The sequence below is a fragment of the Pelecanus crispus genome, chromosome Z (assembly GCF_030463565.1).
Source record: "Pelecanus crispus isolate bPelCri1 chromosome Z, bPelCri1.pri, whole genome shotgun sequence".
Taxonomy (NCBI): domain Eukaryota; kingdom Metazoa; phylum Chordata; class Aves; order Pelecaniformes; family Pelecanidae; genus Pelecanus; species Pelecanus crispus.
Window position 1 is genome coordinate 70,201,841 of NC_134676.1, and position 26,341 is coordinate 70,228,181.

Consider the following 26,341-nt stretch of genomic DNA (forward strand, 5'->3'; position numbering starts at 1 on the left):
GGAGATATGGACAACATACATCTATATACACAGAACCCAAAGGCACAGCTTCCTTTTTTGTCGCAACCCACTCCAGCCACAATACTTTGCCTAATGTAGTAACAAAGAAGAGAGGCAGAGGAGACTAGCAACATGGAAACATCCCAGTATGTAAATGTTTCCAAAACAAGCAACAAGAAGGTGAAGTGAACATAAAGGACCAAAAAAATGTGTTGTAGTGGGGCGAGACTGCTAGGCAGATACCCTTTATGTTTTCTCATAAAGGCAGAGATGTTGAGAGCAGAAGGTCAAACCTACAGGAAGCCATCATCTTCTCCCAGTGCATCATCCGAAAGCTTCTTGCGATGGAGCACTGCGCACTCCAAAACTGCACGAGGCTGGGGCAGCGAAACTATCCAGTTTAATGTCACAGTAAGAAGCTGGAGGTCTTTTCAAGCTTCATGGTTTTAAGTTGCAAACTGAACCCGCTGCCTGTTTGCGATAAGACCTTCTCACAGGCAGGTCTTCCTCCCCTGCCTCAAGGCTTCTCCCGTGGCTCTGTCGTGGATCACAATGCAGCGGCAGCAGCAGCGGGACACTGAAGTGTGCCCACCTCGCTGACGCGCCTCTACCACCTGCACCGCTGCAGAGGAGCTCGCTTTTCAACACTCCTCCGCCTCCTTCTCCAGCGCTCACCTGAATCTCCGCGCCCCGTGCACAATTCGCACCTGGCAGGAGCGGGGACCCCTCAAGGACCGGCCGCGGCCTCACCAGAAACGCCTGGAAAGGGGCGGCATGGCGGCGGCCCTGGGAGGGCCGCTGGCGGGCGGGGAGGCTCCGGCGGCCCCTCAGGGAGGCCTGCGGGGGCCGCGGCGCGGCCGGCAGGCGGCAGCGCGGCGCCGCCCGGCGCGGCCCTGACGGGGCGCGGCCCTGACGAGGCGCGGCCCTGACGGGGCGAGGCCCTGACGAGGCGCCGCCCCCGCCCGCCCATCGCCGCCGCCGCCGCCGCCGCCTCGGGCGGAAGCGAGGGCGAGCGGCGGCCGGTGCCGCGCCGCGAAGAGCGGGCATGGCGGACGGGACGCGCTCGCTGCGCGGCGGCAGCCCGGCCTCCAGCCCGGTGCTGGGCGGGCGCAGCCGCGTCGCGGCGGCGGCGGCGGGGAGCAGCGGCAGCAGCCCGCCGGGCCACGGCTTCCGCAGGGTGACCCTCACCAAGCCCACCTTCTGCCACTACTGCACCGACTTCATCTGGGGGCTGGCCGGCTACCAGTGCGAGGGTAGGGGGGGCGTCAGGCGGGCCGGGGGCAGGGGCAGGGGCAGGGACGTGGCCGGGGGCAGGGGGCAGGGGGCAGCGGCATGGGCATGGCCGGGAGCAGGGGGCAGGGGCAGGGGCATGGGCATGGCCGGGGGCAGGGGCAGGGCTAGGGGCATGGGCATGGCCGGGAGCAGGGGGCAGGGGCAGGGGCAGGGGCAGGGGCATGGGCATGGCCGGGAGCAGGGGGCAGAGGCAGGGGCATGGGCATGGCCGGGGGCAGGGGCAGAGGCAGGGGCATGGGCATGGCCGGGAGCAGGGGGCAGAGGCAGGGGCATGGGCATGGCCGGGGGCAGGGGCAGGGCCAGGGGCATGGGCATGGCCGGGGGCAGGGGGCAGGGGCATGGGCATGGCCGGGGGCAGGGGCAGGGCCAGGGGCATGGGCATGGCCGGGGGCAGGGGGCAGGGGCATGGGCATGGCCGGGGGCAGGGGCAGGGCCAGGGGCATGGGCATGGCCGGGCGCCGCGGCGGGGTGCTGGCCGGGGCGGCTGTCGGTCGTGCGGGACCTGCGGGGGCCGGCGGCGGGATGGGGGTAAAGAACTCCTGAGAACACTACTACTACTAAAAAACCACCCCCAACCTTAAGAATAATAAAAATGCTAATAATAAAAATAATACATTCTACTAAAAGTATAGCAAGAGTAGTCAAAAATTCTAGTAATCATAAATTGAATAGTAATAATGAATTTTTAAAAAACTCCAAACCCGGCAATAATACTAGAAATTCTTAATAATAATACATCCTACTAATGAAAATGCCTAACAACAATAATACTAAAAGCTCTACTATTAATAACAAATTCCAATAATAATAAATTCCAACAATAATAATAACAATTCCAACAATAACAATTCTAATAAATTCTAATAAAATAATAAATTTAAAAAAATAATAACAATCCAAACAATAGCAATTCTAATAAATTCTAACAATAATAAATTCTAACAATAATAAATTCTAACAATAATAAATTCTAACAATAATAAATTCTAACAATAATAAATTCTAACAATAATTAATAATAAATTATAATAACAATAAATTATCAAATTCTAGTAATAATAATAAAATTTTGAACAATAATAATAAAGTCAGAGGTGCGGCACTGCCTGCTCCTGTGTGGTGACAGGGGTGTTTGCCATGCTCCAGCACTGCCCCTGCCCGTCCTGGGAAGGATCCGCTGCGAGCTGTCCCAGGGGTGCCCTTGCCTGCTGGAATGCAGCTGGCTTGGAGGAGCCGCAACCTGCGTGGAGTTTGAACCTTTTAAACCTGGGCTGATGCCAGGGAGGGGAGAAGGAGTCACTAGGTCTCCTTGCCAGCACCCATGGCAGCTGAGGTTCCTGGAGGCGACAAAATTATGGCTTGTTCTGATGCAGCGAAACTGAACAGTGTCATAGGGGAGGGAGAGGTTCTTTGTGTCCCGCTTTTTTTTAAAAAAAAAACAACCCAAACCCAACACCTTGATGTCTTCTTGAGTGTATGCAGCCCAGCTGGCTCAGGTTGCATCTCTGAGACCGCATCTGGAGAAGTGGGGCTGCACAAGAGCCTCATTGTTTGGGTGTATCAAACAAGGCCGTGGGTGTCAAGCAAGCACCCTGCAGTGCTTGAAATAGCTCCTGCCTTTTGTCATCGTCGTGGGTGAAGAGGGTGCAGTATTAACTTGGGTGGAAGTCACGTTCCTGTGTGGTGCAAAACAAGTCTTACAAGAGCTGTTGTATATTTGCTTAAAATTTTGCTGCGAGATGTGTCGTTCTGTCTGCACAGCAGAAAGTCGCTCCCTACCCTAACAGCAAAAAAGCCCCAAACTCAAGTGAAAATTTCCTAAGTTGTGAAAATAACACAAAGCTAGTCTTTTATAGCCTTTATTATAAAAAAAGGCAAATTACTGGAGTCACAAAAGTGGGTATTCAGGTGCCAGCTTTGTTACTTGAAGAGCTAAGCAGCTTTGGTATGTTAGCAGGTAAGAAAATGTGAAAGGCTTTCGTCCAGGATGTCTCACTGTTTTTTTTCCATTCATGTACTACGTACATAAAGGTAGTGCATAGCTGTAACTTGAATTTAGGGTCTTTTCCTAGCTTGAAAACTGTGCTGACAGTTTGTGGTCAGGAATTGTTTTTCCCCTTTGGCTTTTCAGGCTGAATTTAGGATAAGGATAGACCGCATGCCAATGAGGCACTCCCAAGCTGCACTGTTAAGATGCCTCTTTCAAACCTACATCTGAAACCTCCACTCCAAAAAAGGCCGGGGTGGGTGGAGTAGTGAGAGAGAGAAAAATACTCTTAGTCTTCATTAGCTGTAACATTCCCAGCTCAGAGTGTGGGGGAAAACCCTGTAATGTCACCTGGCATGTCAGTGTCTCCTTTGGGTGAAGAACTGATTTTTTTTTTTTTTTTTTTTTCATTTGTATGTTTTCAACCAGCTATGGTCAGTTTCATGTTTGTCTTTTCCCACAACTTACTGCTAAACAACAAATTTCAAAAATACCTGATGGCTCGTTTGCTGATGGTGGCTGCTTTTGACAGCCACACATACATACATCCTTGTACCTTCTTGAACAGCTGGCAGCTTGTTCTTTCTGAGTTATTTAATAAATGCTAATATGATTTCTTGAATGATATTTTAAGTAAGTTCCGTTTAATAATTACCTCCTTGTCACTTTTCCTTTAACTAATGGAGTTTGATCGTTGTTCTTTAGAAAGTAATAGAAGGGTGATCTCTAGGAGTGCCAGGCCAATTAAAAATAAAAAAATTACTCACTGAGCTTTTTTTGAAGGAAATGTTTGCAGTAGACTGGAAAAACTTGGTAGCTAATTGCTATCTCCTTTTTCTTATCCCCAGAGAGACTAGGATTGTGGGTGTAATTGCAGCTGAGCTGATGTTGTCCTTTGTTTGGGGTCCTTTTGATATGCCATCTACAGGCTTTGAAATGAAGCCGTCGCGTGGCTTTTTTCTAGGTGAATTTGCAATCGTTTCTGTTCCAAATCTGTGGGTTCAAGGTGTTCAGTCCGCTGCTGCTGTTTGTGTTGACGTTCCCGGAAGTTGGCCTTGATCAAACCAGAAAGTTTCCAGACTTTGAAGGAAACTGAGCATGCTAAGACTCCACCAGTTAAAGGAGGGGGGGGAAAAAAAAGCCTCTGCCTCCTAAAATCGAGTAGTTGTGTGGCCCAAATGACCTGCATTTGACTTTTAATTGTGATAGCGCTTTTGACTCTTGGAAAATGGCATCTTCTATATGTGAATGATAGGGTCTATGGAGTTTTGTAGTAAATTTACCAACTACTTGGCAGACTGGCACAGGCCTACGTGGCTTACACGTGTAAAAACACAAGAAAGTATAATGAATTCTTAACACATTTCTGGCAGTGCAGGCCAAGATGAGTGGTCCTTCCCTTTTCTTCCTGTGGACTCTGAAAAATGCATAGAAGAGGTGCTCTGATGCTCTCCATACAAGGTACAAAGTGTCCTGGATCTAATCCCTGTGTTTTAAAGTAGGATAGTGCTTCCCTCTCCAGTTCAGGGCCAGTACTGCTGTTGCCAGCACTTTGTACGGGACGGGAGGCACTCATGGGGAGAATAGCAGCTCTCTTGCTAGATTGGCAAGGTATTTTTGTAAGTGCAGTTTTACAGGGAAGGCAGTATTCTTTCTATGTGCATTAGGTCACTGCTTGGGTCTGAAGATGTCACTGCATTAAGCTTTTGTGCACATATTTATTGTAATCTCAGTCAACCAGGCTTGCAGCTGCGGTTTATTTTTTCTTTCTCTCCCCCCCCCCCCCCCCCCCCGTATTCTGTAAACCCTTTGTAAATGACTCGGGGTTGGTTTTTTTTTTTTTGACACTTTACTCTTTCTAGCTGTCACTTCCTTTGATAAGTGTGTGTGTGAAAGAAAAAGTGATGTTTGGATTGTAACTTGAACAATTACTCTCTTATATTGCTCTTGCTTTCCAAAGCCTGGTCATTTCAGTTCTGAGTGGGTGTAAATCTCTTCAGGCTTGGCAAGGAAGAGGCAGTGTAAGTGACTGGGTTCCTGTGCATGTGTGTGTGCACGTTAAAAATGTAAAAGATTAAATATACGTAGTCTGTATAAGAAATAAAGACCATTAAGTTCTAATTGGTGGTGCACAGAGGAACCAATTTCATACACTAAAAAAATAGCTGGCAGGTATTTTAATTTGGAGTTTAGGGTTTATTTGAGCCACCAATAAAAAAAATTCTTTTTCCATAAAAGACTTAAAAAAAAATAGGAAGAATTGTGAATCTATATGTTTTGGGGGCTACAAATATTTCCAGTGCTACAAAATCTTTCTAATGTAAACTTGGTTTGGTTTGTTTTAGCCAAAGATAAGATGTAAGGGATTTAAGTAATAAGCAAGTTGGTTAGCAAATTCAACAGATTTGTTTAGCCATTTAGGTTTATATATATGTATATATACACAGACACACACACCTTTCATTAGAGCGTTTATTGGAAGCTACTGTCAGGGACTTTTTGCTATGTTTTGTGCCTATTTCTACTAGGGAAATGTCATTTGAGCAGGCAGGGTACCTGTCTTGATGTGAAGGCACTAAGTCAAATAATACTTTGGGAAATAACATTCTTGTTTTCTGGTTTTCTATTTTGGTTGGTTTTTTTGTTTGTTTGTTTTTTAGGCTTTGTCTTCTAAGGAGAACCTCCAAACTTATTCCAAGATGCAGAGATCCCTGTTTCTCCTAATCTGGTTTAGATGTTGGCTGACAACACCACAGCTTTTCCAGAATAAAATTTGAATGGTGAATTGGAGCTACATTTATGCCATAAATCTCTGACTTAGAAAGATGGCCATAAAGCTGCTGTGACTCACAGAGGCATGTCCTGGACATGGGCAAACCACGTTGTGCCTTGTTGGTGTAGGAGAACCTGGAGACGCTCAGACAGCATCTCTGCAGTGGTCTGGGGAGGCACATTCTGGACATGTTTTGAATGGAGTCTACTCCATTTAAAGACTGTTCTAAGTAATTGGAGTCAGATAGGGAAGGTGTGTTTTAGTTTAAAGCTGGGACTTAGACCAACAGGGAGTGTGTCTCTGTAAGGATATTGAAATAGTAGCAAGGTATAGAGGGATGAGGAGCAACTCCCTTGAACTCTTATCCTTTCTGGTTAGTTCTGTTGTTGGGACAGGCATCCTTGACCCTGCTGGTTCCATTCGGCTCGATTTTGAAGGAAGTGAATGATGTATGAGAGTCCCCAGAAAGTCTTAGTGCTTGCAGTTCAAAAAGAAAACAAATTCTTCCTTCTTCTGACGAGCTTGGCTTGCTGCTAAAAATAAAAGCTGTAAGAAGGTAAAACCGCAGTAAAATCTTCCTTCTAGCCCACAATCAGTTTGAATGTTCAAGACTTGCTCACTGTATTCTTTAGCGGGTTCCTTGTCAGTGGCGGGGCCTTTCCATGCAACAATAAGATGTTTGATGTTGAGATGCAATGTGAGTTTGTGGTTGAGATGTTGTTGAGTGGATGTGACTTTGCTGCATTTAAAACTTAGATTGAGCCAGGTGAGTGTGAATCCATCTTGGGAACAAACACAAAGACTGTCAAAGAAGAAAAGAATCCACCAAAAAACTCTCCCCAGAAGAAACCCTGACACAGAAACTTGGCTCAGTTCTGGTCAAGCTGAAACATATGTTGGGAAGAACGTTTGGAGGATTGTCTGACATGCTGAAAGATGCAACTTACTGGTCTGGATTTGAAGGATAATCCGTTTTGTACTGGAGAGTTTACACTTTTCTTTTCCCTGCCTCCCTCTGACAGTGCTTTGGAGGAAAATACCATTGTCACCATCAGTGATGCAGAGGAAAGGACAGGGAGCTTTGCGAGGTTGCACACAGCTTTTGTAGCTGGAAGCTATATTTTGTGTTGATAACGTTATCCTAGATTTCAGTCCAGAAACTCAGTTATGTAGGAAATAACTTACTGCAGAAAGTGCTAAAGCCAGTAATCCAATACCAGACTTTGCACAGCACTTTCATATCTCATCTGTGTTACTGCCTCAGTCTGACTTGGTGATAAATGACAAAAGCCATAAAGAAGGTGCTCATCAATCCATCATGGTCTGGAGTGGCTGCAGCTTGTTCTCTGCAGGTTTCCTTTCTAGATGATCTTTTATACGTTCAGGTGTTCCTCAGCCATGTTCTAGGCTAATACCCTCTGGTTCTTTCCCTCTCGCAACAACATTTTTCAGTCTTTCTCTGGTAAGTTTCCCAGGGACCATAGTTCTTGCAGTGCTGTGCTAAGGGTCTGAAAAGCCTTTTATTCTTTCTTGCAGTTGTGTGGGAGATAAATGCCTGACTACTTATTTATTTCTGATAAACAAAGGACATTGAACTCTAAGGCCTTCACCATAAGACATTTTCTAAGCGCTGTACTGAGCCATTTAACAGCGTTTTCTTTAAAACTTGGGTAGAGTTTCAGTCAGAAGTGACCTCAGTACTTCATGGGTGCAGAAGCGCTTGCCTGTTCCTATTTTCTGTGATTGCGTGCATTAGCTGCGTGTTTTCCTGCCATTTCAGGTTTGGTTTCTTTTTGGGAACCAGTACGTTTTAGTAACACCTTCCCTTTCTCTAGAAGTGGTGTGCATTCCTTTTTTACAGATGTAGAAGTATTAAAATAGGATATAGTGTATCTTACTCAGCCACACATCCCTGTGTGATTGCTCTGCCCTCCTTCAGTTTTGGTCATCAGCAATTTTTAGTAGTGAAGTTACTTTTATTTCAATGAAATACCTGATACCATTAGACAGTATGCTGGGGTTTTCCATGTGAAAAAGCCGCCATTAAGCAATCATGTTTCATGGACAATTGCTTTATAACAAGGGATGTGTTATATACAATGGGCATTTATTACCTGAGTGTAGATGCTGATCTTGAGGTGGGGTCTCCTGCTTATAGTGCCATGGAGGATGACATGCAAGGTTTTTAGTTTTCATTCTCCTCTTGGCAGTTTGTAAGGGATGTTTCTGTTGATTCCCCGCCCCCCCCGCCCCTTGTTCTGAATTCGAAGTCCAGGGATAAGGAATTTTGCTGCATTGTTTCCAGTGGGTTCCCTGTGGGCAGGGTCCCTGTTGCTTGTTTTCTCCTCTTTGATTACGTGCTTTTTATAACTCATCCATGATGTTGCTTTTCTGCTTACTATCCTATAGAAACCTGATTTTCCTCCTGATTTTGGAGCTCTTTGCTCAGGTGGCAGCTCTGAATTATCTTTGAATCAGGCTGTCCCTGGATGACCTTTGCTTTTTGGTTATGTCACTAATTTCTTCCAGAGTTGTTTCTAACACTGCATTTCATCAGCTCAAACTGTCTTCTTTCTGGCCTGCTTGTTGCTCATTAGGACCATCTTGAGCTGGCTCAGGAAAATCCCTTTGGCAAAACTGCTTTTGCAACACCTATTGAAAACAGGTGACTAAGTTACTTATATTCATGTATTCAATTTGACTCAGCTCCAGCAGGGAAGGAACAGGATGTATGCATAGCATATAGACTTTTCTAAATGATAAAATAATAACATGCTGATCACCTTCCCCCCCCCCCCCCCTTTTTTTTTTTTTAATGGCACCTTTCATTTTTGAGAGAAGGCTGTTAGGAAACACTCCCAAGCAGAGGGCAAAAACTAGCATTTGTATATCACAGTGTGATAAGGAACTAAATGGAAGTGTACTTCTTTTTTTCTAAATATGTCACCACGGTATTCTTCCTTTCAAACCATGTTGCCTACTGTTGTCTCACTTGTGAAGCTTGTTATTCACTAGACTACAGTCAACCCCTAATTTCATTTCCTGTTTTTATTTCAATATTTTTATTGGCTTGGGTCTGGAAGAATGTGGGTGTGCGCATGTATGTGTGTATATATATTCATACATATATACACGTGAAGAACACATGTATTTGTATATTTATAGATGTTTGTTGCTTTTTCTCTGCTTAAAATTGAGTAAGAGTGATTTACTTGGAAGTATGTTTAGGATTATGAACGCAGTATGCTGATATTGCTCACCTGCTTGGTTTCTTTTTAAATACCACTTGTATGACATATATGCCATGCCACTTGCTATGTAAAAATAACATTAAGATCTAAAGCAACTAAAAGTGAGAATAAAAATTACTGTATTTGACCACAATTTAGTCCGTCCCTGGATGTTTTATACACAGAAGATTGCTAGAGATGTTTTGAATATTTTGCTAAACAGGTGTGCTTGGGAGAAACTGGATGATTTGAACTTCAGGTGTTGAAATAGGAGCAGCGTGGTGTTCTGCAGGGTACTAGATTACAGTGGCTAGGAAATAGGACTTCCAGTTTAAGTGCAAGAATATGTGGCAAAAAAAATCTCTGTTCCTCATTGCATTTCTTTCTCCTTGGCAGAATGTATCACATTTTAATGTCTTGGTTTGTTATGATGTAATTCAGGAAATGAGTCTGTCCTTTTTCTGCAGTACTTTCTCTACAGTGCGTGGAGATAAGAACTGGTACACCTTGTTAACCAGTGAGCGTAGGAGTACTCCACTGACCGGTTCCTGAAGTGCTTCAAACAAAAATAGTTCCTCAGTGCTGAAATCATTGCGTGGTTGGGAGCTTCAAAAAGAAGGCAGAAGAATACAAGGAAATTGCTAAGATTCCTCTAAGCATGAAGAGAGCATGAGGGAAGGATCTGAACATAAAGTGAAAAGGCTAGTCCTGTTTGAGCCTGCGGATGCTCTCTTTCAGAATAAAAAATGCCTTTTGTGGGATGAAAGATTTTCTTCAGAATCTAGTTAGAATGCCTGAGTGAGTGTAAGTCACCACACATACAAATTTGCATGGGAAACTGATTAGGCCTAGCAATCCTGGAATGTATCTGCTGTAGAAAGAAGCCCTTAGACTTGAAACAAAGGTGTGGGCTGAGTAGCATGACCTAGGAAAAACTGCTTTTTCACATTAAACCTCATCTCAAAATGGTGCTGATATGGAGGACTGGAAAAGCTGATTTCAGACTTCTTGGATATTCACAAATACCTAGAGAATTTAAAGGTCTCAAGACATGTCTGCAAACTGATGCACAAATTTTGGGTGGCCATGGATGCCATTGGATATACTGGTGGCATAGTACTGCAATGAGACAGTTGTACCTGGCAGGTGTGCATGTGAGCTGTGAGCAGTGTGTCTGTGCTCACTGCTGGAGAGTTGTCATTGGTGGTAATGGCAGCCCTTCCAAAAGTAATCACAATCTCTTTATCCTAGAAGGTGTTGAAACTTGAGGAAAATGGTGCTTACAATTATGTTTGATGACCCAGCCTTCTGTGTGGGTGCTGGTGGGACTTAACTCTGCAAATAGAAGACGCTGAGTGAGAAACCAAGCATATGACCCAGAATGAGAAGGTGGGAAAGCAGAGACATAACCTTAAAAACAAAAACAAGTGTAAAGATTGCTGGTTTGGCTTCTGTGCCATTGACTTAGGTGCCTGTAGTTGCTCTTGTGAAGAGAAGTTAACCAGTGCCACATATTCCCAACAGCACCTGGGACTATCAGACCTCCCCAGTCGAATCCTTTTTCAGAAACAGGCCGAAGTAGGAGGTAAAAATACCATAATGTTAAAAATCCCCTTGAAAACAGCTAAGTATTGTTGTGTCCATTCTGGTTTTGACCTCTCTTACTCTCTTCCTCTTACTTTCTCTTTGCTCCAGAATAGCTCCTGCCTGGCAAGTGCCTTGAGATTTCTTGAAGCTATTGTATTTTTCATTCAAGGACATTTTCTTCAGGAGCAAATAGATGATTTAAAAAAGAAATCCTCCTCTTCCTTTTTCCAAGTCTGGAAAGATAATGGAGATATACTGGTTCAGTACTTTTGCTCAGTGTAACTTTTTTTCCTAAATACAGTCTCATGGGAAGCCTTAAGAACCTTTCAGCATGTGTTGATAATTAGTGTGTATAAATTAATAGCTGATTATGTTACATAATAAATTAAGAGCAAGTGCTACAAGATCTTGCCCTGCCACTCTGATTGATCAAAAAAACCACACCAAACAACAAAACAAAATAAACAAACCCTTGAGAGCATTTGGTCCCTCTTCAGGAACGATTTATAGTTTCTCGGGGGTAGATTTTGAATTTTACTCTTTTGTGAACAGAGCTATTGCACCTCAGTAGTTCTGGTGTACTCATAAATGGAGTATATAACTTGACACTGCAGGCTTCTGTTCTCCAGATAGATGTAAACGCTCAGCTTCTATGAATAATATATGATCTTACTCAGCTGAAAGAGACTGTGTTCCTTAAATTCAAGGTAAGTGTAGTCCTGAGTCTCATCAGTGACTCAAGCCTGAGTGGTGGAATTGAAATCCTCACTCTTTCTTAACAGGAATCTTTTTAAAATGCTTGAAATTCATCATAAAATTAAGAGTGGTGATTAAAAAAAAAAAAAAAGTAGCTCAGAGATTAGCACCTTCAGTTTGGTAGCCTTTCTGGAAATGGTGCTGTGTGTTTTATTTGCTCTGATTTCACCACTGTATGAATCATTTGCCTTTAGTTTCCTGACCATGTCAATACCCTTGAAGCAACCACGTTGAAGAAAATACTGAATGTACTTATCCAACTGGTACAGGATACTGTTTCTTTGCTTTTTCCCTTCCCCTCCCCCTCTTCTTTCCAGCTCAGTTTTTCACTCAAATGCTAATAGTTTTGTACAGTTCTGTCTGTGATGCAGCTTGGAAATGAAGCCCTATAGGAGTGAGAGGTAGAGGTTGCCACGGCAACTGGGGTGGTTTGGGGTTTTTTTTTTCCTTCACTTGTTTTGTTTTGTGGTGATAGGACGTGTTGAGATGTCCTAGATAATGGTGAGATTACCCAAGTTAAAAGAGGAAAAACACTTATCTTGGGGTTACATATATTAATCATTTGGCCTACATTTTAATTGTACTCAGTGTTTCTTTTAAAATTATAACTGTGCTTTGGAGATGGGTGGGAGCTATTGTAGCTAAGATTAGCAGTGGTTTTTATGCTAGTCTCGTCAGGATTTTTTATTACATTTTTATGTTCTGTGTTTAGTTTTTAAGAGGCAAGGTGGAAGGAAGTGCACCTCCTAGGGATTGCAACCCTCCTGCTTACTGCCTACATCACTGAGTGGAGGAGGCTGGTTTTACATAAAATGCTGCCTGTCTCTCCCTCCTTAGTCCATTCAAAGGCTTATGTGTGTTTTGGAGGGAATTCTTAGGTTTTTCCCCACCTAGAGCACTGAGCAAACTCATCGAGGCTCTGCGTGCGTGGGATGCATGTGTGGTGTACGTTATGTGCCCCTGGTGATACGCCCCATAGGTGCAGGACTACAGAACAGCTGATCTGAATGCTGTAGTGTTGAGAATGTCTCCAAATCTTTGAGTATTGTGAGGGATTCCAGGCAACTGTGTGAACATCACAGTTTCCTGCCAAAGTGCCATTGTGGCTTATTAAGTCCTACCATGCATTAAATTCTGCTGTGATCCACCCTGTTTATTTAAGTGTAATTCAAATTCTTCTTTTTCAAAGCTGAAGATGGGCTACTGTTATTTCCCTTTTATAAGTGGGGAGGCATTTTGGCTTGAATATGTCTAAATTGCAGAAGTGTTAACAGGACTGGTTTTTGTAGGAGACATCTGTGTTGTCCACCTGGGTTTTCAGAAACTAGTCACTGAAGTATGACATTTTGGTGTGTGAAGTTATGTGCGCTATATGGGGCAACCAGTGATAGTGATGCAGGAGGCCACATATGTGAGGGCTGGAAACCGGCAGGGGTTATGTAGGTTCCCCAGGTGTGATGAAGTTTTGGTTATAAGTACGCTTGCAGTAAATGTCAAATTGTTTTAGTGGATTTTCCTTAAAGTTGAGGGGTGGGTCAGACTGCCTTGTGGTTTTTGTTGTATTATTCTGTTCTGAATGCTGTAAGCTATAGCTCTTTGTTTTGACCAGTAGCTTTGAGTCAGCCGGAGAGTGCTGATAAACAATTGACAAAGTTTCTCTTTGTAAGGCATCACCCTGAAAGCAGTGAATTGGAGACGCTGTTGCAGGCAACAGCTGCAGGGAGTTAAGTACCATGTCTTTAGCATTCATGACACTAGTGTGCATGTCCTACAGTAGGTGGTTCTGTGGTCCTGCTGGGTCTTCCTTGTCACTCTCGGTTTTAACCATTACACATGTCTCTGCCCCTGCTGTCCCATTTGACTTATAGATGCTGTGGAGCTGGCACCTGTTTGCTCTAGCCACTGTTTTTTAGCTATGGCTCGGTTGATCACATGGGCAGTTTGCAGCAGAAGACAAAAGAGGCTCTGGCTTAAGACAGAGTCAGGGAAAAGACCGATGTTTAAGTAGCCTTCAAGAGGCTTGTCTGTAGTGGTATCTGGTACTTGATTTTCCTCTTACCCCCCATGGCATCTTGCTGAAATTTTGAGTTGGGTGTCATTGAAAGATCTCTCTTCTCCCTTCAAGGGTATTAGGAGCTATATATAGCCTTTCACTGTGGGTGCAGTGAGGGTGATCAGAGGTTTTTCTGGCAGACTTCAAGCTGGCTTGACCCTTTCTAGCTGTGTAAAGGCTGTAGTCTGGAAGACCTGCAAAAAGTCACAACTGTGTTACGTGGGCTGGCGTCTAATTTGTATGGACAACCTTCATCCACTAGCCTGTACAAAAGAGCTACTGGAGTCCTTAATTGTTTGCCCTCAGATAGACAGATTTCTGTGGTTCAGAGACGATTTCTTTTCAGGATCCCTGTCTTCAGCATCACCGAGTACTCCTGCTAGCCTCCTAAGATTGGGAGCTTGTGATTCCTCCTTGCTGGAAGGAGTCACAGCCATCCCAATGGTCTGTGGCTGTTGCATGGTGGGTGCAACTTCCCAGTAGTGCCTTACAATGCTAGAACCACACAGTGGGAAGACTAATTCAGTGGACAGAGGGCAAAAACTGTGTCCCTCCAGGCTCTCTGTGCAACTCCACATTGTGAGAAGGATGCCTCTTCCTCTGGAGGATCTTCTTTGGGGAACTGTCAGGAGATGAGTTGCTGAGCTCTCTTCTGATGTTGTAGCCCTCTTAGAGATTTCTGGTTTTCCATCAGTGAACCAGTGCCTTGTCCCAGGACACTGTCCTGTCTTTGGCCTAATCCTCAAGACAAGGTGTTGGTGCTTTCTGGATCTGAATGAGAGTTTGGCACTAGCCATCTTCCATCTGTCTGAAGACAAATAAAAAGCTCTTAATGCGGGGGGCCTGTTCTGTGCTAAAATCGTGTGCCTTTGAAATTCTGTGCCCACCTTCATTTCACAGGTGGGAAGTCTGATCCAGCTGTCTTTCAAGAGGGAGAAAGTAAAGTCTATGCAGAACTCGCCTTTCTCATAGAATTTCATAGAATAAAATCATAGAATAGTTTCAGTTGCAAGGGACCTTTAAAGGACATCTAGTCCAACCCACGAGCAATGAGCAGGGACATCTTCAACTAGATCAGGTTCCTCAAAACCCCATCCAGCCTGACCTTGAATGTTTCCATGGATGGGGCATCTACCACCTCTCGGGCAACCTGTACTAGTGTTTCACCACCCTCATGATAAAAAATTTCTTCCTTATATCTAGTCTGAATCTACCCTCTTTTAGTTTAAAACCATACCCCTTCTCCTGTCACAACAGGCCCTACTAAAGTTTGTCCCCTTCTTTCTTATAACCCCCTTTTAAGTAGGCTGCAATAAGGTCTCCCTGGAGCCTTCCCTTCTCCAGGCTGAATAACCTGAACTCTCTCAGCCTTTCTTCATGGAAGGGGGTTCCATCCCGCTGATCATTTTTGTGGCCCTGCTCCAACAAGTCCATGTCTCTCCTGTACCAAGGACTGCAGAGGTGGATGTAGTACTCCAGGTGGGCTCTCATGAGAACAGATGGGCAGAACCACCTCCCTCAACCTGTTGGCCACCCTTCTTTTGATGCAGCCCAGGATACGGTTGGCTTTCTGGGCTGCAACTGCACATTGCCAGCTCATGTCCAGCTTTTTATCCATCAGTCCCCTGAATCCTTCTCTGCAAGGCTGCTCTCAATCCCTTCATCCCCCAGTCTGTATTGATACTGGGAATTACCCTGACCCAGGTGCAGGACTTTGCACTTGGCCTTGTTGAACCTCATGAGGTTCACATGGGCCCACTTCTTGAGCTTGTCTGTGTCCTTCTGGATGTCATCCCGTCTCTCAGGCATGTCAACCACACCACTCAACTTGGTGTCATCTGCAAACTTGCTGAGGGTGCACTCGATCCCTCTCTCCATGTCGTTGATGAAGATAAACAGTGCTGGTCACAATGCAGACCCCTGAGGGACACTACTTATCACTGATCTCCATCTGGACATTGTGCTGTTGACCACCACTTTCTGGATGTGACCGTCCTGCCAATTTGTTTCATTGAAGTGTGCTTTCAGCCAGGCCATGTCGTTATTGGCCATACTGTACGGCATGGAAGAAGAGTGGACTGCAGCATGTTAAGTGGAGAGGTTGGCCCCTCTTCTTTGTATAGGCACAGCTGGTAGCGTATCTAGGTTTTCTACTGGCTATGGTTATGACCTAGAAAACCACGTGATCAAACAAAGATGGCTGCTTTTGCTACTGTCATATAGCTTGCTTGTGCAGTTGGTATTTGCTCCTTGGAGAGGAAGCCCTGGCAGAACTGAGTGCAAAGCACAGGTGCCTTTGTTGTCTCTCCAGCTGTAGGTGCTCTAGCTTCGCCTGCTTAGCAGCATTTAGGAAACCTGCTCTGGGTGAAGTCAAGAGATGGGAGGAGGGGGAGGATGCTTTTCTGACAGGTGAAGTTCTGTTAGTTCAATTGTCATTACTGGGCTTACTGTACCAGGAAGACAGAGAAGCAAGATACAGTTTGTTGTTAGACTTCGGAATATTTACAGTCTTTTACTGATGAGAGAGAGAGAGGTCCTTAGCATAGCCCAGGGGCTTTGTAAGGCTACCAACCATTCAAGCAAACCTACTGTAACCAAATTGGTGCTTTTATGATTGACGGTTTAAGTATGTCATTGAACTCATTTGACTGTTTTGTTATTCAGTAGCTTGTCTTGTTTTCACTTGACTTGTTGCTATGTTACTTCCTAACAACATATCTGAAATACAAATGAATAGGAATTCAGATGTGCTGCATTGAAATTGCAGAGCTCAGATGTTACAGAAACCTTTTTTTGGATATCTATACCTATAAATAGAGGTTGCTCTCATGTAGATAATTCTGGAAATATAAAGTACAACACAATCCACATTGTGCAGGGGGAAACTGCTTTTTTATCAGACAGGGTTGTGCAGGTTTTGGCTGGGATAGAGTTAATTTTCTTCATAGTAGCTAGTATGGGGCTGTGTTTTGGATTTGTGCTGGAAACAGTGTTGATAGTACAGGGACGGTTTTGTTCCTGCTGAGCAGTGCTTACACACAGTCAAGGCCTTTTCTGCTCCTCACCCCACCCCACCAGTGAGCAGGCTGGGGGTGCACAAGAAGCTGGGAGGGGACACAGCTGGGACAGCTGACCCCAGCTGACCAAAGGGATGTTCCACACCATATGACATCATGCTCAGCATAGAAAGCTGAGGGAAGAAGGAAGGTGGGGACGTTTGGAGTGATGGCGTTTGTCTTCCCAAGTAACCATTACGCACGGTGGAGCCCTGCTTTCCTGGGGATGGCTGAACACCTGCCTGCTGATGGGAAGTAGCGAATGAATTCCTTGTTTTGCTTTGCTTGCGTGCATAGCTTTTGCTTTCCCTATTAAACTGTCTTTATCTCAACCTAGGCGTTTTCTCACTTTTACTCTTCTGATTCTCTCCCCCTTCCCATGGGAGGGGGTTAGTGAGTGAGCAGCTGTGTAGTGCTTAGTTGCTGGCTGGGGTTAAACCACGACAAGGGTATATGCTGGTATCTCCATTTAAAGCAGAGGCAGGTATGGCTGGTTAGTTGGTAAGACCAGAGAGTCCTGGAGAGAGAAAGGACCTGGCAAGTACAAGTGATCTATAAGGATTGCTCAGTAAATATTTGGAAAAGCTTGACAGGTTTCTTGTTTCTTCTGGAATTCCAGAGGAAGAGAATCTGCAATGTGCTCTCATTGAACTGTAAGACAAGTGTGGTTGGTTGACCCTGGCTGAATGCCAAGTGCCCACCAAAGCCACTCGCTCTATCACTCCCCTTCTCAACTGGACAGTGGGGAGAAAATATAACGAAAAAGCTCGTGGGTCGAGGTAAGGACAGGGAGATCACTCAGCAATTACCATCACGGGCAAAACAGACTCGGGGAAAATCAGTTCAACTTGTTACCAATCAAAACTGAGTAGGCTAATGAGAAATAAAGTCAAATCTTAAAAACACCTTCCCCCCACCCCTCCCTTCTTCCTGGGCTTAACTTCACTCCCGATTTGCTCTACCTCTCCCTCGAGCAGCACAGGGGGACAGGGAATGGGGGTTGCAGTCAGTTCATCACACATTGTCTCTGCCACTCCCTCTTCTCAGGGGAGGATTCCTCACACTCTTCCCCTGCTCCAGCGTGTGGTCCTTCCCACAGGAGACAGTCCTCCACAAACTTCTCCAACGTGGGTCCTTCCCACAGGCTACAGTTCTTCACAAACTGCTCCAGCATGGGTCCTTTCCACAGAGTGCAGTCCTTCAGGAGCAGACTGCTCCAGCATGGGTCCCCCATGGGGTCACAACTCCTGCCAGCAAACCTGCTCCAGCGTGGGCTCCTCTCTCCACAGGTCCTGCCAGGAGCCTGCTCCAGTGCAGGCTTCCCACGGGGCCACAACCTCCTTGGGGCACATCCCCCTGCTCTGGCATGGGGTCCTTCCCGGGCTGCAGGTGGATATCTGCTCCACCGTGGGCCTCCATGGGCTGCAGGGGCACAGCTGCCTCACCATGGTCTTCACCACGGGCTGCAGGGGAATCTCTGCTCCGGTGCCTGCAGCACCTCCTCCCCTCCTTCTGCACTGCCCCTGATGTCTGCAGAGTTGTTCCGCTTACATATTCTCACTCCAGCTGCAGTTTCTGTCCTGGTGGTTTCCCCCCCCCCCCCACCCCACTGCTTAAATACATTGTCCTGGAGGCACTACCACTGCTGCTGATGGGCTCAGCCTTGGCCAGCGGCGGGTCCCTCTTGGAGCCAGCTGGCACTGGCTCTGTCGGACACAGGGGAAGCTTCTAGCTGGTTCTCACAGAAGCCACCCCTGTAGCCCACCTGCTACCAAAACCTTGCCACACTAAACCCAATACAAGTAAAAGCCCAAGGTTTCTCACAGCCTGTCTTCTTAAAGCTTTCAGAGATTTTTCTGTACCTGTCTTGCCATTGTTTGAAATGTTCTGGGAAGACCCAAAGCTTCTAGTGACAGCTGTCCTGGTGACATTTAGCAAGGATTGCACAACAGACTTATAAATTTGAACTCTAGGTTGTGTTTTTGTTTGAGAGAGCACACCAATGTTGGGTACAGGTCTTTGCATGTTTCTGCTGAATTGGGAAATAAGCTGGCAAGGTCCATGTACTGCATCCAGCATTCCTTTCAGTGAATAGTCACAGTATTCAAGCTGGCCTGTGGTCATGATCCTAAACAAAAAAGCTAAAAGTGTCTGTGTTGGCAAGCTGCTACAATGGAAAGGAGCTCAAAGCTGTGTAACAACTGTAAAAGTTAAGTCCCACAAAATTCCAGTGAAAAGGGAGCATTGCTTTTAAGTTACTCATGAAAATAGCATCTCCTCCATCAGCTTGAATGGTCCTGTCTACACAAGCAGTCTGATAACAGTGTGGTTTATGTAATAATTTAAAAACGTTGAGATTTAAAAAAAAAAAAAAAGAAAGTCTCTTTCTCCAATCTATGGCTACTTTGCTTGTGGGAATTTCCTGAAAGCTATTGTCAACTAATTATCAATGGATCTCTTCAGTGATGGCAAAAGGTGGTCCCGCTGAACAAAATAACCTGCTTGCAGGACTGAGGACAACTTCAGAAGCGAGTGAAAAAGCCCCTAAAGGGCAGAGGCACTGTAAGATTAAGCCTGTATTTTGGCTTCTGTTATGTTAGGCACATGCTATGGAAGAGCAGGAAGAGAGGAGGAGGAAATAACCTACTTGGTTTTGACCAAAACAAAGTTTTGTTTTGGTAGAGTTCGACTGACTGGGCCTAAATTGTCTTGGTGCTGATATGCCCTTTAAGTCCCACTGATTCATTGTTTGGAAAGTAGAGACTGTTATTGTTGTCTTCTGTAACAGCTTTGAAGCTTTGGTTTACTCCCTGGCTTTGCTAGATTTCTTGTTTGTTTTGCTCTGTCCATCTATAGATAGTTGTCCTTCCTCCTTCTGTTTTTTAAGTACGCTGCAGTAGCTATGCCTCCTGCACTGCACATCCTTGCCATTGTGTGCATGGGTGTACTTTTATTAAATTAATTTGAGCAAGCTGATTCTTCCATGTTCAGCTCTTCTGTACCCATCTTCCTTCCCCAACTGCTTGTAACCACTCTCTTCATAAACCAGTACTGCTGTTTCATGACTGCAAGCCCTGGCAGAACTGAGGTGAAAGCTAAGACATCTCTGCGAATGCTGGCAAACAAAATAGGAATTTTGGAAGCCTTTCGAGGTCCTGGACTACAGCAGTTTGGTTTGGTGATCCACCAGAAGGCAGAGGGCCCCAGTGTTTCATTGTAACCCTGGGGAAAGTGGCTGGACTGAACAAATGTTTGCATCCTTAATAAGAGGGGTAATATGAGAACACCTTGTTTTCTCTTATTCTAGCAGTGATTGCTAGTGCTCTTAAAAAAGCTGTTTTTTCAGTTGCTGAGCACAATGTTTTTTTCTTTTTTCTTTTTTTTTTGGTGAGGGAAGGGGTGAGAATAACCACTTGAAAGAGGTAAGATTTGGTAAGAGGTAAGAAAAGGTAAGTTTTGCCACCTTATGTGTTTTTTGCTGTCCCTTCTGTTCTGTTGTCAGTAAGTGTCCAAAATAAGCCTCTTTGACTTGTTAAAATAACCAGCCCCTTGCCTTGCTAAGGTACCTAGCTACAGAAATAGTTGCAAAGAGAAAGGAAAAAAAACAGTTCTTCATGACTGTAGTACACAGGACAGAAATGCTGGATTTAAGTTTGTAATAAGGGAAGTTTGGTTTGGACATCAAGCACCAGACTTCTAGCTGTAAGGACTTTGGAGGGTGTAGAGTTCGCTCCATGGAGCGGCTGGGGGTTGTCTCTCCTGGGTGGGTTTTTGGAGTGGGTTTGGCTGACTCTTGTCAGGAAGACAGAAGGACATTGTAGCTGAGCTCTTGAGGTCTCTTGCTGCCCATTTTTCTGTAAAAATTAGTGTTACCTATGTGCTTTCATTACAGTTGCCTCTGGGACATACTGAGATTCGTGCCCAAAGTACTAAATACTTTTGTAGAAATTATTTTGACAGTGTAGGTATGTGGCACAGAAATAACACACTGTCTAGACTGTAATGTGTGAATGTTTGACATCAGCTGAGCAGAGTTGTTACAACTCTTCTATCTTGCTTGGAATGTGTTTCGGTTTGCAGATCTGAGAAGAAAAGGATGGAAATCCCTGTTTGGGCTCAGGAATGTCCTCATCTCTTCCTTCCTGGCAGGTGTCTTCTCAGGAGCAAATCATGCGAGATGTCTAAATTCCCACAGTCATTTGTTTTGATAAATGCTGAGACTTTTCTGGTAATTGCTGAATTTGTAGCATTCTCAGGCTTGGCGTCCGGAGTAGGAGAACATTTCGTAATTCTGAGGAACATTTGTATTCTGCAGAATAGCTCTGACTTAGGGGAGAGGAAATGCCTTGAATTGCAGAATAGGTTGCAATAATGGCTTGATGTAGCAGAGGCAAATTCAAATACTTCCTCTTGTTCTGAATTGTTGATGCCTTATGTTGGTGACATATGGAACAAAGACTTGTAAAAATTGTGTCTGTTTAACAGAAATATTTATGTTGCTAGAAGTACTGATGGATACCTTTTCTCATCACTAAACTTTACAGGAAGCCTGGGAATGTTTTTGAGGGTGTAATTTACCCCTAATTCATTCTTTCATCTTGATAAAAACAAGATGTATGTTACATGGTCTTAATTTATAATCTGGTGTGTAGACTTCAAGTAAAAGAATCTTGGCTTCTGTAAATTGTTGTGCTTTAGCAAGCTGAAAGGAGTCGTGCTGATTTACAACATGTGAGAGTCTGACCTTAACTCTTCAGACTGCATAGTTAGATGTACTGTGCTGCACTCTTAACTGTAATGTTCTCTATTGGAGTTAATGAAAATGAAAATTACTGAAAGTATTGAAAAGGAATTGAAAAATTCACCCTGCTGGAGTGTATTACCCCTCTGAAGTAAATGGCATGAGCCATTATTCTTCTGTAGTACCTGTTGCTTTTAAAACATAGTCAAGTTTGCTATGAAGAACAAGGCTTGAAACTGCACTGCATATCCTTTGTGCTGCCCTGAGACTGCTGCTAAACTTGATGGCTCTGATTTCTTGCTGAGGTTGGTGGTCTGTTGCACCAGGCACATGGTAGTGTAAAAAGTGCCTGTGCTGTCACCTTCCCAAGGAGTCCACCTAACCCCAACAGTTTGTTGGGGAAACAGCAACAGAGTTGTACTCCTGCTGCACATCACCCTGGAGTTTGCAGCCAGGAGACAGGTGGTTCTTGGACCCATTTGCTAGCAATGCAAATAACTTTGGCTCTGACAAAAGTTACCACAAAGTACGTGTCTGTGATCTTAAACTTTTGTCACCTGTAAGGAGCTTGACTTTTTGTGTACCCCTTCTCTTCAACCAATTGCCCCTCTCTTGGGGCAATCAAACTTTGGGGCCGTTGTGGTCTGTTGCAGTCTTCCATGGCTAAGTCTGGAAACCTGTGGTGGGAAGCATTGAGCAGCATGCTCCTGTTTTTTCAGAGACCTGCCTACCTTCGATTGGCAGAAAGTGTTGCTCCTTGCAGCTGCTGGGATTTGTTCAGATGGAAAAAGAAAAACTTGATTACAGATGGGTTTTATTTGATGTATAAAATGCAATAACGAGTTGAGGGTTGTTGTGTGAAAAAGGAGGAAAGAGAATCTTGGGGGGCGGGGTATGATAAAGAGTAGAAGTTGCCATAAAGCTGGAGATGGGGAGAACATAACTGTACCACCTTCTCTGGACAAGGAAGCTATTTATAAATGTGTTTGATTTTTAAATAAATCCTTCAAATTTTTAAGCCTAAAATACATGTGAGTACAGAGACGCATTCCAGTTCAGGGTAGGAGGAGTAAAGTTGCACTTTAGATACCTGCTGAGGACTTTGTCCGTGTTTCTGCATCTACTGTGTTTCATCTTTTTTTTAAAGATAACCTTTAAAGATTACATGTGTTTGGATACAGATCATCTATAACATTTGCAGGCACCTGTTGTTGAAAAAAAGCTGCTCAATATTTAATCTGGTAGAAGCTTTTTTGTTTGGTCTACAGTTTCCACACTCTCAAGAAAATGTAGACAACATTCCCCTGGCCACCCAAAGAGTGGTTCAGTGCCAGAGTCAGTTGCTAGCCATAACCACAGCCTTTTCTTTGTCTTGTTTTTCTGAGCATCTTAGCAGAAGACAGAGATAACCAAGGGTACTACCCATGGAAGGTTCCCTCTGGAACTGAACATTGGCATTCACCACATATGGAATGCTAAAATAAAAACACACTGACTGCAGGCCTGGGTTTGGGTGGCAGACAAAAGCGATAAAGGGAAGTAATGAACTTGAACAAGATTGCAGGTGGATTTGTGGCAGTGATGTCTTAGTAGGGTGCATGCTACTCAACTGTCTCGTGAACAGCCCACCAGCCCCTCTACAAAAGCCTGTAGTGAGCTGAAGAGTTCACATTGGACATTAGCTGCTGAGGATTGCAGAAGAATATTTTAAGTGAATTAATTTTTATCTACCATTTTATTGCCTGGGTTGATCAATGTAAAGTGATGTGTGTGAAGTGGGGAAAAATACTCTTACAAGGTGTTGAGCCTTGAGTCAGCTTTTAAGGATCAGGAAAGAAATGAAGTTAGAGTTGTAATGTTGCATCTAGGTAAACATGTGCCCAGTGTGTAATTGTCAAAAAAAGGCAAAATGCATGCTAGACATTATTAGGAAAGGAAGGGGAGGAGTGGCACAAAAGCTGCCTCTGTGCAGCAATATGGCGACCTAGTATCAACAGATGAGGAGAAGGCTGAGGTACTCAACAACTTTTTTGCCTCAGTCTTCACCAGCAACTTCTCTCCTCACCCCTCCCAAATCGATGGACCAAAAGATGGGGACCAGGGGGGTAAAGCCCCTCCCACTGTAAGGGAAGATCAGGTTTGAGACCACCTGAGGAACCTGAATGTACATACGTCTATGGGACCTGATGAGATGCATCCCAGAGTCCTGAGGGAATTGGCTGATGTAGTTGCCAAGTCAATCTCCGTAATATTTGAAAAGTCATGACAGTCAGGTGAAGTCCCTGGGGACTGGAAGAATGGAAACATTGTGCCCATTTTTAAGAAGGGAAGAAAGGAGGACCCTGGGAACTATCGACCTGTCAGCCTCACCTCTGTGCCTGGGAAGATCATGGAACAGATCCTCCTAGAAGCTATGCTGAGGCGCATGGAGGACAGGGAGGTGATTCCAGACAGCCAGCACGGATTCACCAAGGGCAAGTCCTGCCTGACCAACCTTAGTGGCTTTCTATGAAGGAGTGAGTGCATCAGTGGACAAGGGAAAAACAATGGATGTCATCTATTTGGACTTCTGTAAAGCCTTTGACACAGTGCCCCACAACATCCTTCTCTCTAAATTGGAGACATACGGATTTGATGGGTGGACTGTTCGATGGATAAGGAATTGGCTGGATGGTCGCATCCAGAGGGTTGTGGTCAATGGCTCGATGTCCACATGGAGACCGGTGACAAGTGGGGTCCCTCAGGGGTCCGTACTGGGACCAGTGCTCTTTAATATCTTCATCAATGATATAGACAGTGGGATCGAGTGCACCCTCAGCAAGTTTGCAGATGACACCAAGCTGAGTGGTGCGGTTGACACACCAGAAGGATGAGATGCCATCCAAAGGGACCTGGACAAGCTGGAGAGGTGGGCCTGTGTGAACCTCATGAGGTTCCACAAGGCCAAGTGCAAGGTCCTGCACCTGGGTCGGACAACCCCCAATATCAGTACAGGCTGGGGGATGTGAAGGGATTGAGAGCAGCCCTGCAGAGAAGGACTTGGGTGACTGGTGGATGAAAAGCTGGACATGAGCCGGCAATGTGCACTTGCAGCCCAGAAAGCCAGCCATATCCTGGGCTGCATCCAAAGAAGGGTGGCCAGCAGGTTGAGGGAGGTGATTCTGCCCCTCTGCTCTGCTCTGGTGAGACCTCACCTGGAGCACTGCATCCAGCTCTGGGGCCCTCAGCACAGGAAGGACACGGACCTGTTGGAGCGGGTCCAGAGGAGGGCCACCAAAATGATCCGAGGGCTGGAGCACCCCTCCTACGAGGCCAGGCTGAGGGAGTTGGGGTTGTTCAGCCTGGAGAAGAGAAGGCTGCGAGGAGATCTTAGTGCGGCCTGTCGGCCTGTCAGTACTTAAAGGGGGTCTATAGGAAGGATGGGGACAATCTTTTTAGCAAGGCCTGTTGTGACAGGACAACGAGTAATGGTTTTAAACTAAAGAAGAATAGATTTAGACTGGATATAAGGAAGAAATTTTTTACAGTGAGGGTGGTGAAGCACTGGAACAGGTTGCCCAGAGAGGTGGTGGAGGCCCCATCCCTAGAACATTCGAGGTCAGGTTGGACGGGGCTCTGAGCAACCTGATCTGGTTAAAGCTGTCCCTGCTCACTGCAGGGGGTTTGGGTCAGGTGATCTCTAAAGGTCCCTTCCAACCCAAAGCATTCTCTGATTCTATGATAATATAAACTCACAGTCTGCATGTACTGCCTGTGCAGTGGCTGAGCTGCTGGCAAGTCCGTAGGAGTTTCATGCAGCATTAGATCTTCAAGAAGGCATTTTCATATCTTTTTTTAATCCACCTTGTAATTCTTTCATGCAATTATATAAATTTATAGGGCTTTTAGTAGAGGACTGTAGAGAGTTTTCGTTTATGCAATACCCCTATATATATCAGGCCATCCAGTCCAGTAAGTTCTCCAAGACAGGGACTTCTTCCAAGTCTTACATTTAACAAGATGCCCCAGAGAATTACTGCTTTTCATTTAGTTTTATTTGTATTCACATTAATGAGCTGAGCATGTTCTTTAATGCATTGCACTTACATTTTTCCAGAAATGAAAAATTTATTGTGCACTGATAGGTGGGAAAACAATTTTGAGCTACTAGGCCATTCCTGGCTGAGCTGATCATTTGTTGTAAAAACAAGAGTAAGCCCTTTAGTTAACTAGGTCATTCAGTAATCTATAACCTTTGTTAGAAGATTAGAAGAAACTTCTGCAGGTACTGGCTGGGAGTCACAATTTGTGCAGGTGAGCAAAATGCAAGTGAGTGAGTAATGGTACTCACAGATCACACCGAACAAAATGAAATTACTTGCCCAGTCATCCAGACAATCTGGAGGAGTTGTGGTGTTGACACTTTATGCCAGAGTATGAAATTTTCCCAGTGCTGTCTCTGTGATGGGCAGTTGGCCAAAACACTGTGTTGTTTCTTGGGAGTGTCCTGGTTTTGGCTGGGATAGAGTTAATTTTCTTCCTAGTAGCTGGTATAGTGCTGTGTTTTGGATTTAGGATGAGAATAATGCTGATAACACACTGATGTTTTAGTTGTTGATAAGTACTGCTTATGCTAGTTAAGGACTTTTCAGCTTCCCATGCTCTGCCAGGTGCACAAGAAGCTGGGAGCGGGCACAGCCAGGACTGCTGACCCAAACTGCCCAAAGGGCTATTCCATACCATATGGCGTCATGCCCAGTATATAAACTGGGGGCAGTTGGCCGGGGAGCAGCAACCGCTGCTCAGGGACAAGGTGGGCATTGGCCAGCAGGTGGTGAGCAATTGCATAGTGCATCCCTCATTTTGTATATTCCTTTATCATTATT

At 45.0% G+C, this 26,341-nt stretch overlaps 1 protein-coding gene across 1 annotated transcript in view; it reads left to right on the forward strand.

Annotated features, from left to right (window-relative positions):
- Positions 1–1,045: 1,045 nt before the first annotated feature.
- DGKQ (diacylglycerol kinase theta) overlaps positions 1,046–26,341 on the forward strand; it is a 104,249-nt gene continuing 78,953 nt past the window's right edge. Inside the window, exon 1 of the mRNA XM_075727167.1 lies at positions 1,046–1,253. Coding sequence (XP_075583282.1) covers positions 1,046–1,253 — 208 coding nt within the window. The remainder of the gene's footprint in view (positions 1,254–26,341) is intronic.